Raw genomic sequence first — 13,452 nt, 5'->3', positions numbered from 1 at the left:
CGTTTTTTAAATGAATTGTATTATTGTTGAATGTAAATATTATAATTATTTATTTATTTATTTATTTATTTATCAGTTGAATGATGACTGCAACTGGGACACCCGGGAACACAATAAATATGCTTATTAATAAAACGTATATTTTAAAAGGTTTATGTGAACTTTTTAAAGTAAGTTGAGATGTCAGAGATCATATAATGACGTGATGACTGTAAGAAATCACTGAATCACTTTTGTAACCTGTTCTTTGAAGTGAACTGTTCAAAAGAACCGATTCGCATAAATGAATCAGACTTCTTAGCCAACGGTGGTGGGCGGGGCAAATTTAACTTGCGTGCCAACGTCACAGGAAGTAAACAGTAAAGGCGGGGCTAAATAAATATCGCTAATAATGCCTTTTTTTCATGGCATTGTAACCAGTCTTCGCTTCAGTAGCATTGGCCTGGGTTTATTTCATGTCAAATATGGACTGAATTTCGCTTATGTCACCACGCGACCAAGCAGAGCGTCAGCGGAAGTCTGATGATTATAGAGAGAGGACAATTCTTCTGTTTGTGTCTGATCGAGTGAAGTCGTGTAACACAGATCTATAATCAAAATTAAATCTTGAACTGTGTTCCTATGATCTGACTGGATACTGCAGCTAATCCTGGCACAAAGCTCCGCAGCTCTCACTCTCCTCCTGAACAGTGTTTGTTTACCCGAGAACTTGATGAATCTTCTCAAACGTGCTACCTTCATTTTCTCTGAACGGCCACTAAGTCTGGCACTTGGTAAGATCGGAGTTTATCTAACTATAAGCAGGTTGAGAAGGACGGAATGCATGGACTGAAATGTTCTCTTCTCGGCGTGATAACTGTAACCATTACAATTGCCGCAGTGTTGCTGTATGATAAAGGTAAACGCAGAGTCGAGTGCCACATGAATCATGATATACACACAGTGGGGTCCAAATGCTTCCAAACGTCTTTAACTGAGTGCATTTTTAATGTAATTAAAGTATAAGCGTAACATTACCTCTTGTCGTTTGTGTGATCCAGTATGATTGGGGTAACAAAGGTATTCACGTGTCACTAATGTGTTTATTTGACATCATTTAGCATCTTATATAGGTTTTATTCATTTAAGATTGTTCAAACTCCAAACAGCGTATTGTCAGTATTAAACTGAATTTGCACACTGGAAGTTACGGACCGCACTGTGTTTTGTGATTTGACTCAAAGTTAAATTTGACTTTGTCTGAGTTTACAAAGTGAAGCAGCTGTTTCCTACATGTATTCTTGGTGATATTCTCAAAGCTATTTGACTGTTTTTATCGCCGAGCCGTGAAGCACTGCGCACGGTTGTGATGACGTAGTACACAACATCGCGGTGACGTTCTCACTGTTGTCGGCGCGGTAAACACTGGCGAAGTTCTAAGCAGCTTTGCGTAAAGCAGCTCAGCTCAGTTAATCTCGGCGATTCGGCGAGGCCTTTTGTCGCTATGCGCTCGGAAACCGCATGAAGCGTCGTCGAAACGAGGCCTAGATATCCCGCCGCCTGATCGATGCGAAGCCGACTTGGATTGCTTCGACCATCATGTTAGTGAATGCAACGCGCGGTTTCCTGTGGTCGGACATGGAGACCAGAGCGCTGTTGAATATCTGGGGTGAGCACGACGTGCAGACGGCGCTGGACGGAAACTTTAGGAACAGCCACGTTTACCGAGACGTCGCGAACCGTTTGTGCGAACTGGGCTTCGATAGGACACCAGACCAATGCAGAATACGGGTTAAGAGCTTAAAGAGGCAGTATTTCCAAGCGAAGGAGGGATCCAGGAAAAATGGGCAGTACCACAAGATGTGCAAGTTCTACGACGAGATGGAGAGGATATTGAGCAATCGGTCCTTAGTAGAGAGCCAGGATATTGATAGTGTCGCTGTTGGGGGAGATGAAACGATGGATGAAGATGCTGAGAGTACTGAACTCTTGCAGGAGGCTCACATGGATGGCAGAGGTGAATGCTCCTTTATGGAGCATCCGGTCAAAACTGAGTACCCATCCTGCCCCATTCCAGTGACAGTGGGAGGCATGAGTATGTCAACTTATTCTGATCTGTCAGAAAGCAATGATCTGCCATCTTTAGCCTAATCGGTCTGGTTTCTTGTATGTGTGTGTGTGCGTGTTAATATTCGTGCGTTCTTCTCTCAAAGGTTCGTTTCCAACCAAACAGAGCAGCCTGACGAAGACCAACCCGCCCGCAACCTTGTCCAGCAGGCCACGAAGAAGCAAGAAGCGCTTCGCGAACATGTCGCTGGAGAAGCTGATGGAGAAGTTCTTGGAGCAGAGCATGGAAGCAGAAGACAACTTCTACAGGCTCGAGGAGCAGCGTCTTCAGGCCGAGGATAAGCGCAGGGAGGAGGAACATTCCAGAGAGCTGCAGATGCTACAGATGTTGGGCCAGATTTTCGCTGGCATTCGCGCACCCTCTCCTGCACCGCAGGCCACTCCGCAGCCCTCTTGTACCCCTCAGACTAAGACCGCCGTACCCCCCACGCGCCCCCCTTTTGGGAATGGTAACCATCCGCCTGCCTTGACCGAGTTTGCCAGCCACAGCCAACCAGCTGGCCCAGGTCTGCTCATGGAAGAGGGTGACGCTCAATGTTCGTGTAGAGTTGCCATTTATTTTGAATTACCATTTGTTACACAGTCATAAAGCGGCGATAAACACAATGTTTTACTGCTAAAGTTAGTTCTCCCAAATATGGAATTTCTGGTGTTATTATTATTAGGGATGCACCGATATGAACATTTTGGCCTCAGAATGTATGATCCTGTTGTGGATGCGCTCTTCCCATAACAACGCGCTGAAACACGGCAACTAAACCGTTTTATTATAATAATGTTCTCATTAGAATGTTATATACACGACATTCCCAATCATAGTTATTAATGTTGTGCACTGCTGTTTGAGCTGCGTGCGCTGAGCTAAAGATGATCACCGGTAAACTGAAGCGCTCTTTTAACTTAACCAAACGCATTCTATACGAGATAAATCAGATATACATCAAACACAATAATACAACGTACAATTGCACAAAAGGCTGCAAACGAACAGCACGCATCTGAAGTGTCTCTGAAGGAAATAATGCATTATTTATCGGCTTTAAGATATCGGCCAAATTTTCTTATCGGGCCGATACCGATAACAGAAAAAATGAGCATTTATTGGCCGATACCGATATGGTGGCCGATATATCGTGCATCCCTAATTATTATTTTGGTGGAACACAGAGAGATTTGAAAGAATTTTGAAGTAGGTATTTTGGTCCTTGTACATTGGGTTCATTCGTTTTTTGATTTATATTTATGCATTGGGCAGACATTTTTATCCAAAATGACTCAAATCGCATTTGAAGAACACCTTTACATTTTTACTAGCGCTTGGGAATCTCTGAGAATCAAACCCAGGACCTTGGCATTGCTAACACCACACTCTACTGTTTCAGCTGCAGGAAAGATTCTTTATTAAATATTTAAAGCAGACAAATTTAGATACACATCTTGATTATTAGATTTCAATATGTGTCCAGGCATGACACGCCCCCTTTCCGCTGATTGGTCAACCAAAGATGAGTGTGCTCCATCAACAGAATAATAATCACACTGCTGTAGTTGTACAGATTTTTTAACTGTTTATTGCAACTACATTGTCTCTTTCTCTCATCAAACAACTGGACTAAGAAATGCTTTGACCTAATATTACCCGAATATTCAAGGTATTTATGTATATTCGACCTCTTCACATAATGAAAAATCAAGTCAGATATTTTTTAATAAATGAAAAAGGCATTGTTTTCTACTTTTTCCTCCTCTTAATATTACATTAAAAAGGGAATGAACTCAATGTACACTGATCTATTTTACATACAATGACGATGCTATATCGTGACCGAAAAGGCTCCAAAACCATAAAAGGGGTCCGTACAGCCATATTCCAAATCTTGTAAAGCAAAATTATAGCTTTATGTGGAATAAACTAATATTTTAGTCATTATTCACTGATAATCCTCCCTAGTGCTTAAGCTCTGAAATACAGTTTGTGTTTACATTCAGACTTCAAAATAGTAGCAGGTTTGATGTCATTGATTCTGTAAAATGGGAAGTGAGAATTCGGAGCTACAGCAAAGAGACAGATTTTTGGTGAATAAAAGCCTGAATTTCAAGCTCAAATGGCTTCAGAAGACTCCGATATAGAGCTCAAATTGTATGGGCTTATCATTCTTTTGGGCCTTATGGAGCTTCACAGATTATCTAACTATGAACAGTTGGATGGAAAAGAACTGAAAAGATTTGAAAAAATATTCTCTCTTCACAAAATTTGAATTGACATAGGTAAATTATGTGAAAATTATGATTTTTTTTTTTTTTTTTTTTTTTTTTTTAAGTACAAACCTTTTAAAATTACTAGTCTAATCCCAATGCATGGAACTGAAGTAAGATGGTCTGGTTTGGGATGAATTTAATTATTGTTACTATATTCTTGTCTCAGTCATAGAGCGCTCTTTCTCTCTGGGAACGGCAGCAATGGACAATGTCATTCCTCTTTTAAGAAACACAATTCCTCCACTTACGTCCAAAAAACACAAGGGTCAGGACGGACGCATTGGAATCATTGGGGGATGTCAAGAGTAAGTGCTGCACAGATCTTTCTCAGGGCTATACACTTACTGAATTACTATGTAAGCAGCTGTGGTGAAGCTTCAGTGGGTTCTGCACATGCATGGCCGACTAATCGGATTAAACCTTTTTAAAAATGAGATATTTGGGGAAAATGATCAGACTTTATATTAGGTAGCCTTAACTACTATGTACTAACATTAAATACTTAAGACAAAAAAACACTAAGACTATGATTTACTGTGTAACTATGTGTTGTTCTGGAAATTTTCCACTTTTTTTGTTAATACTTTTAGGGTATAGTTAGGATTAGGAGTTAGGTTAGGCTTATATGGGTTAAAGTTTGGGAAAAGGGTTCGGGTTATAGTTGTGGGTAAAGTTAACTGGACTATAAATGTGAAAAGTACCTCAAATATAATTCCAATGCACCCACATGTATGTACATAAGTATATTGTATCAAATGATTAAGTATAAGGCCATCTAATGTAAAGTGTGACCAGGGGAATAAATACAAAATTATAGCTATTTTACAGTTTTAGGGCATTTTTCATACATTTCCTCTTTTTCGGAGCTGTTATATTTAGACTGTAATTTCTAGAGCTTGCACACTTTTTCACTTTCAACCACATACCATCAAGGCATGCTCTGCCACAACAGCATTTTATTAGGTGTTACTGTTTATTCTGTCTGTATGTGAATTTGCTTGGTGAAACTTACATTTTTGCACTGTTCTTGCTAGGTACACAGGAGCACCTTTCTTTGCAGCTATCTCGGCTTTAAAAGTTGTAAGTATTCTGTTAAAAATTCAGTCCATTTTTTTTTCTTTCTCATCTGCATTTTGTCTTTTCATACTTTAGTGAGATACACAGAGTGAATTGTCTTAATGATCCACGAGTGGATTTTGACTCATATTTATCAAAGATCATGAACAAAAAATGTATCCTCAAATATATTATGCAGCATTAATATTATGTTTTTAGCATTGGTAATAATAAGAAATGTTTCTTGAGCACCACATCAACATATTAAAATGATTTCTGAAGGATCATGTGACGCTGAAGATTGGAGAAATGGCCATCACAGTATTCATTTTGTATTTATTTTGAAGGGTTAGTTCACTCCAAAATGAACATTTTGTCATTAATTACTCACCCTCATTTCGTTGTAAACACATAAGACCTTTGTTTTGACATTTGTCTCCAAAATGGCGGAAGACAGTAACTTGTGAGAGAAGAATTGTTGAATAAAGTAGTTATTTTTGTTTTTTTGCGTACAAAAAGTATTCTCGTAGCTTCGCAAAATTGAAGTTGAGCCACTGACGTCACATGGACTATTTTACCGATGTACGTTTCTGGACCTGGGAACATTACAGTTGCGTTGCTGTCTATGGAGGGTCAGAAAGCTCTCAGACTCAGATTCCATCAAAAATATCTTAATTTGTGTTCTGAAGATGAACTAAGGTCTTACGGGTTTGGAACGACATGAGGGTGAGTAATTAATGACAGAATTTTCATTTTTGGGTGTGCTAAATTGTATTAATATTTCACAATATAACTGTTTTTACTGTACATTTCATCAAATAAATGCAGCCAAAAACCTTCTTACGGAGCCCAAAAGTTTGAACAGTGTGATACAATTTAATGTCATCAAATGAGACATCTGCATAAAATTGAAAAAATAAATAAAGAAATGTGCATTGACCTTTTGAGCTGGCAAAATGGGAGCTGAAATATGCTCAAATGCTGAAATATTGGCAGATATGTCAGTCTGTTACCTTCTAGTCATCCTGCCTGTTTTCCAGGGAGCCGATCTGTCTCATGTGTTCTGCACCAAAGATGCAGCTCCAGTCATCAAGTCCTACAGTCCTGAACTCATTGTCCATCCAGTACTGTAAGCAGGAACTCTTATTAGACATAATTCTTGATTGCAAGTGAATTTTATGAAATATCTCTGGTGGCCAACAGAAGAGTTTCTGACAAGTAATTTTTTATGGATCTCCGGGGATATTTGATTCAATCCTTTTTGCCAGCTGAATCACATTTGGTTTATTGTCATGTCGAGCGAGATTTGAGCATGATGTTGCTGTTTCTCCAGAGACAGTCCCAATGCTGTGGAGGAGATCGAGAAATGGCTGCCCAGGCTTCACAGTCTGGTTGTGGGACCAGGTCTTGGGAGGGAGGATATGCTTCTGAAGAATGCTAAGGCAAGAGAAATGATACCATAAAAAAAGGTCTTATGACATTTGTGTGGCAATTTAGTTGTTAGTATGAAACACAAATAGCATTAATATCTTTTCTTTTTAAAAAGGTCAGTTCTATCTGATTCCCTTTCATAGTACCAACCACAAACTTTGATAAAGCTCTTGTTCTAGAGGCTTATGCTTAAATACTTAAATCATTTGTTGAAAAGTTTTTTAGACCGTTATAATAATTTTGTAAGTTGATCACTGCACAACATTTGTCATGTCTCAGTTTGTTATTTTACAGTTTTATTGACTTTTGTTTTTCTAAAATGTGGAAAATAAGTAGGTGTGTCCACACTTTTTACTCTTAGTATAAATTAAGATATTTTTTGTCGAATGTATTTCTAAAGAGCTTAGCAATATTGTGTATTTTCACATCTATGTTTCTGTGGGTTTAAATGAATTAACATTTGGCATATGTTTTGTTTTAGGAGATTATTGAGAGGTCAAAACTCCGAGGAATACCAATCATCATTGATGCTGTGAGTACTGTTTTCACTGACAGTTTTGATGTTGCTGATCAATATGCTTTCATACTGAGCATGTCGGCAACAGCCAATAGATTTAGTGTACAGAAGGAGAACTGGATCAGAGCTCAGAAATGGCTTTTTATATATTATGGTATTAGTGATGTGTTGCATAATGTCTGAAATGATGTAAAAGCATGATCTTGAACCAACACCAATGTTTTTCTGAATTAGTAGGCTAGGGATTTGCTGGATAAAATATTCACTTTATGCATGTATGTATTGCACATTCACATTTGTGTTTCTTTACAGGATGGGCTTTGGTTAGTCGCAAAAGAACCCTCAGTCATTCAGGGATATCAGAGAGGAATCCTCACACCCAACTTTATGGAGTTTACCCGTCTGTATGAGGCCATGGTGAGTTTTGAATGTAGTAATATAATGTCTATGTAGCTGAGCAGGTTCCTTTTGTATGTAATATTGAAGGCTCTTTTTACATCTGGTATTGACATTCATCTCATCTTATCAGACTATACCGATACTTTGCCTGGTATTGTATGCAGCTCAAATGTGTCTCATATGCTCACTTGTGATCAGATCACCTGACATAGATGATATTACCATGTATAAACTGAGCCTTTGTTTTCACAACATTGCTTTCACTGCATGCCTGGTTCCAGAATCGGATAACAGAGGTGCTTCTGAAATTAGTGAGGGTGCTTTAGTAAAGTGCAGATGTAATGAACCTAAGGAACAGCTCCTAAGCACCACCTTAACAAGAATAACAATATACACTCAAGGGATTATACGTTTTGCAAGTCATTACTTTTACAGCATTTCTAAAATACTCTTGAGGGCATAAATGTGTTGCTGACTCATAATACATAGTTGACACAATATAAAACCACAATATAAATGTTTTTCTATTAATTTCTTAGTGTACATTTATGTAATAGATAATACACGTCTATTTTGACTTTATCCCAACCATTGCTATTGTTACCATTATGTCAATCACTGAAACTTCAGAAGTGATCCCACATTTAAATGCTGCTGTCACTCCTGGCATTTTGTAGGCATTGTGTACATCACATGTACATGACTGTTGGTCCTCTTAGCAGCATAAAAACTATTCAGTTTTTACTATTCAACTATTCAGAGATCAGTTGCTCAAGTCTACTTTATCAACACTGCAAAAACGCATTGTAAACAGAAACATTTGATGCTCTCCAGATGTGCTGTTATTACAGTTTCAGTTGAGGGTGCTTATCACCTCTAGTAACCCTGTAGAACTGGGCCTGTTTCACTGTTATGCACTTTCTACACCAGGGGTGTTCAGTCCTGTTCCTGGAGGACCAATGTCCCGCAGAGTTTAACTCTAGCCATCTCCAACTGCTGGAAGTTCTTAGTGAGTCTGAAAGCCTTGATTAACTGGTTCAGGTGTGTTTAATTGGGGTTGGAGCTAAACACTGCAGGGACACTGGCCCTCCAAGAACAGATTTGGACAGCCCTGTTCATCCAGGGACCGGTGGCCACTAGAGGGCCTCAGCAAATTTCCAGGGAGCCCCAAATAAATCTTAAAATTAGGGTTGTAAAGGGGTTGAAAATTTCAGATTTTTTTTTTCCAGAAATTTTTCATGGGAAGTTAAAGGGGTCCTATAATGCTTTTTCACTTTTTCAACTTTAGTTAGTCTGTAATGTTGCTGTTTGAGCATAAAAAAGATCTGCAAAGTTACAAAGTTCAAAGTCCACTTCAAAAGGAGATATTTTAATCTTGGATGCCCTGGGGGTAAGCAGATAAACATCAAATTTTCATTTTTGGGTGAACTATCCCTTTAAGTTGGAGAATTTTGGAAATTTTCCAAGTTGGAATTTACAGGAATTAAAAAGAATTAATCTTACAAACTGTATAATATACAAACAGAAATATAAAAAATCCCTTTAAAAATGTCAGTTGGTGCACGTGGTATTGTTCTGTAGAATAAGATTAGAAAAAAAGCTTGTAAAAAAACACTAATGAAATGCCATGCACAGATATATAAATAGTTAGCTGGAATGGTAAATGTTTTTACAATTGATGCTGGACAATTAATAATATTAACATTAATAAAAATAGGCTAGATATACAGAGGAACACTCAACATTTCAGCATGCCAAATCAAACTATAACCTACAACTGCGTCCCAAATGACGCACTATACACTATGCACTTATACACTTTGTGCACTTTTATGTAATCAACCATGTAGTGTATGAATTATTTAAGGTCATTTTGTAATTAATAATCGGAGTGTGATAGCCCCTCCCCCTTCGCTACTTAGTTAAAGCTGCGACAGTTGAGTGCATGAAGTGTCCAACATTCCACACTTCGTTTTTTGGTTAAGTGCATCATCCGGGTATTTAAAGTGCACTTTTTCTTTTTGGAATTTCCAGTGTGAACACACTATTTATACTACAGAACACCATAGAATAGTGCATAAGTACGCGATTTGGGACACACCTTATGTTCTTGTATGATAACAGAAAACTGGCTAGCAGAAGAAACAGCATTACAGTTGAGCTAGGTTTAGCACATCTCATTTTCTGGCTAGTTAGCTGCTGTATAAACACATTTTGATTTAGAATTTGTTAGTTAAACTTTAATAGATCAAATATATTTACTTTAGTACTATCATCAAAACTTACTTGACTGCTCAAATGCAGTAGTTTTGACTTCAGTAGTCCTGCTGTAGTGTGCAGATTCTAGAAATTATTTGTGCATGTGAGGAATGTGCAGGGTAGAAATTCAACTGAATTTGCATTAAATCTGGTCGTTTTAACCAAGGCTATGCTGCATTTTTTTTTTTTACTATAGTACATGTTAGATTAGTTCCCTAATCTGTAATTTTGCAGTTTCCAGTTTATTTCCATGAATTCCTATATATTCCTGTTCATTTCCATATATACCCGATGATTCCCTTGTAAAGTTTTCAACTTTAAACATTTCCGGAATTTTGCAACCTTGTTTCAAATTATTTCAATGTACTTGTATTAAGAAATTTTTATTAACATTCCAAAAAAACAAAAAGATGATGTTCAACATTTTGAATATTGCCTTGGAGTCAAAAAAAGTTGAGAACCACTGTCCTAGAAAATTCCTTGTTTTGCCATTTTAAAAAAGTTTAAAAAAATCAAAACAATTACAAAAACCTTAACAGACACCTAATACATACAATTGCAGTATACATGCTAAATCAAACTTTGATTTCAGCATCATGAACCTCTGGACAGCACCGACCACAAGAGAAGTGCTCAGCAACTCGCCATCGCCATGGGCCACCTTACCTTGGTTTTGAAGGGGGAGGAGGACATTATTACTGACGGAAAGAACAGTTAGTGATGTTCTTCAAACATTCAGACTTTATAAGTCCGGTACACCGTTTTCTGTCTCTAACATGTTGCTTGTCTACCTGCTCTCAGTGCTGACCTGTAGTCAAGAGGGCAGTGGGCGGCGGTGTGGAGGACAGGGAGATCTGCTCTCGGGTTCCTTAGGAGTCTTCGCCCATTGGGCGTTCAGCTCACCTCCAGATGCAACTAAAGGGTAAGTGGCTCCATTATCAGTAGTTATTTAATGTGTCATTGCACATCACTTTCAGTTTAATAGTAAATGTTCCTTTTTTCCAGCATGAATCCCTCGCTGGTAGCTGCATTCGGTGCTACGTCTCTGACAAGGCAATGTAATCGCCAGGCCTTCCACAAACACAGCAGATCTACCACCACCTCTGACATGATCCAAGAGATAAGCAGCGCTTTCAAGAAGTTGTTTGAAAGCTAAACTACATGTGTATTCATTCTTTTTCATGGTCATTATTAAGACTAAGGCCCAATCCCAATTCTATTTTATACCCTTTCCCCTACCCCTCCGCCTACCCCTTCCCCTTGTCCCTTGAAACAGAGTGTCAAGGGGTAGGGGTGAAAATATTCCCCTAAGAATTGGGACACCACTACTATGCCGTCACACATCATCATACGTCGTCTAGCTTTTACAATACACACACCTATACTGGTGTGCTGGTGTGCATTAGAGCCTTTAATTACCGTTCTATATTAATGCGCTGCTTACTGACACACACACACACACATATATATATACTGAACAAAATTATAAACGCAACACTTTTCTTTTTGCCCCCATTTTTCATGAGCTGAACTCAAAGTGTTAAAACTGCACATTTTAGAGTGGCCTTTTATTGTGGCCAGCCTAAGGCACACCTGTGCAATAATCATGCTGTTTAATCAGCATCTTGATATGTCACACCTGTGAGGTGGATGGATTATCTCGGCAAAGGAGAAGTGCTCACTAACACAGATTTAGACAGATTTGTGAACAATATTTGAGAGAAATAAGCCTTTTGTGTACATAGAAAAAGTCTTAGATCTTTGAGTTCAGCTCATGAAAAATGGGGGCAAAAACAAAAGTGTTGCGTTTATAATTTTGTTCAGTGTATATATTGGAGATTGCGCAGCTCACACATCCAGGAGAAAAGAAACTTGTCAACGCTGCTCCACGACTTTTATTAATAACAGTTTAAATACTGAATCGGGGGAAGTCGTGGCCTAATGGTTAGGTGTTCACTGCTGTGTGTGTGCACTTAGGATGGGTTAAATGCAGAGCACTAATTCTGAGTATGGGTAACCATACTTGGCCACATGTCACTTCACTTCACTTCATTATATTTTCCAGCAACGAGAGGATAAAATCGTGTTTTTTTTTGAAGTAAACTCACTCTAAAAGGAGAAACGCGCATACACACAACTTTCATCGCTCTCTCTCTCTCTCTCTCTCTCTCTCTAATTGGCAATATTTGAGAAAAGGGTTTAGCGATTTCTAATTATTGGGGGGACTAGCCCCCCTCAATATCTACGGTGGTTATCGCCCTGATCAGACATGAAAATATGTTGTGGCACTATCGTGCAGTCTACAATGATATGATGTTAGTTAGCAAATATTAGTGATTTTTTGCAAACATTTCTTTGAGTAACATGACCGTAAATATGAACTCACGATTGAATGCAAGTTAAAATCTTTATTAATGCCAAAAATGCTTACATTTATGTGTCTTTTTGTTCGCTCGGGCAGCCATGTTGCCCCTGAAGCCGGTTTATGCTCATACCCCTTCGTTTGAAGTGTGGTCCCGAAAAATCTTCGTTTGAAGGGCTGTCTGGCCCTTCCCCTTACCCCTACCCCTCCAACCAAAAGAGAATCGAGAAAGGGGAAGGGCTAAGGGGTAGAATTGGGATTGGGCCTAAAGGTCTGTCTCGCAATGCTACTCATATTAAATAAAAGTGAAGTGCATTGTTGAGCACCTTTTTTCCTTTTTATTTTAAAGTGCCTCTTTGTAGTTCTGCAATACAGTTTCAACTACTTCTCCACTTTCATGTGTGTGGTGGTGGCCCTCTAGAAACGTCATACTTTTTTTAACATCTATGTCTTTAGATGTGTGTTATGTTTGCGAGTGTTTAGATTTGTATCTGATAACCCACCAAGAGATAACGCTGTCCCTTTATGAATGAATTGCTGTCTTACTACTTGCTGCAATTTATTTATTGGTCTGCTTGAAAATGTTCACTTTCAAGTATTCAAACAAATGCTCTACCTTTATAGTGGATGTTCTCCTTGCATTAAGCTGTTTAACATCTTATTTTCTGTCAATAACTCACAATCCCTATTTAGTATGTGGGACAAATTACAAATAATTGAAAGTGGCTGTCACTTTTAGATATAGTTTGCTATCCTACGTATTAAACTAACATGACATTTTTACTTATAACTGTTTCTGTTTTGTATTATTCACTCTGTAAATACATGAATGTGTCTGGACTTGGTTTGGGTTGGTAAGATGGTAAGTGGTTTGGCAAGAGGTTTATTTTTTTAACTCAAATGGTGAAGAAACTTGCAAAAGGTGTTCCATTTTTAAATATTTTCTGTTAGTACTCATCTTTGTACTATGTCTTTTTTTTTTTTTTTTTACTTCATACCTCCTTTGCCAAACAATTGTTAAAAAATGCATGCAAATACCTTTACATAATACAAAATTAGTCAA

General features: G+C 38.2%; 1 protein-coding gene across 3 annotated transcripts; it reads left to right on the top strand.

The window, feature by feature from the left end:
• The first annotated feature begins 934 nt into the window (after positions 1 to 934).
• LOC107688713 (ATP-dependent (S)-NAD(P)H-hydrate dehydratase) lies at positions 935 to 11,297 on the top strand. Of its 3 annotated transcripts, none has more exons than XM_016486449.1 (11): positions 935 to 2,074; positions 2,193 to 2,612; positions 4,532 to 4,670; positions 5,400 to 5,445; positions 6,462 to 6,550; positions 6,755 to 6,863; positions 7,334 to 7,384; positions 7,682 to 7,786; positions 10,620 to 10,740; positions 10,829 to 10,949; positions 11,033 to 11,297. In XM_016486449.1, the coding sequence occupies exons 1-11, from the start codon at positions 1,579 to 1,581 to the stop codon at positions 11,181 to 11,183; spliced, it is 1,848 nt and encodes a 615-aa protein (XP_016341935.1). In that variant the 5' UTR covers positions 935 to 1,578; the 3' UTR covers positions 11,184 to 11,297. The 3 variants fall into 3 exon arrangements, with proteins under 3 accessions (XP_016341935.1, XP_016341934.1, XP_016341933.1); XM_016486448.1 differs by having other exon boundaries at positions 2,193 to 2,630; XM_016486447.1 differs by having other exon boundaries at positions 2,193 to 2,642.
• The last annotated feature ends 2,155 nt before the right edge of the window (positions 11,298 to 13,452 follow it).

This window comes from Sinocyclocheilus anshuiensis, unplaced genomic scaffold (assembly GCF_001515605.1).
Source record: "Sinocyclocheilus anshuiensis isolate Anshui unplaced genomic scaffold, SAMN03320099.WGS_v1.1 scaffold9, whole genome shotgun sequence".
Classification (NCBI taxonomy): domain Eukaryota; kingdom Metazoa; phylum Chordata; class Actinopteri; order Cypriniformes; family Cyprinidae; genus Sinocyclocheilus; species Sinocyclocheilus anshuiensis.
Note: the sequence above shows the minus strand (reverse complement) of the source record. Positions and strands in the feature narration are given on the sequence as shown.

What these genes read in the sequence shown, in the direction of transcription:
- LOC107688713 (XM_016486447.1), top strand. Translation starts at nt 1,579, where the DNA reads ATGTTAGTGAATGCAACGCGCGGTTTCCTGTGGTCGGACATGGAGACC. An exon ending in CCCGTCTGTATGAGGCCATG is followed by an intron (nt 7,787 to 10,619) that starts GTGAGTTTTGAA and finishes CTTTGATTTCAG; the next exon opens with CATCATGAACCTCTGGACAG. An exon ending in CCTCCAGATGCAACTAAAGG is followed by an intron (nt 10,950 to 11,032) that starts GTAAGTGGCTCC and finishes CCTTTTTTCCAG; the next exon opens with CATGAATCCCTCGCTGGTAG.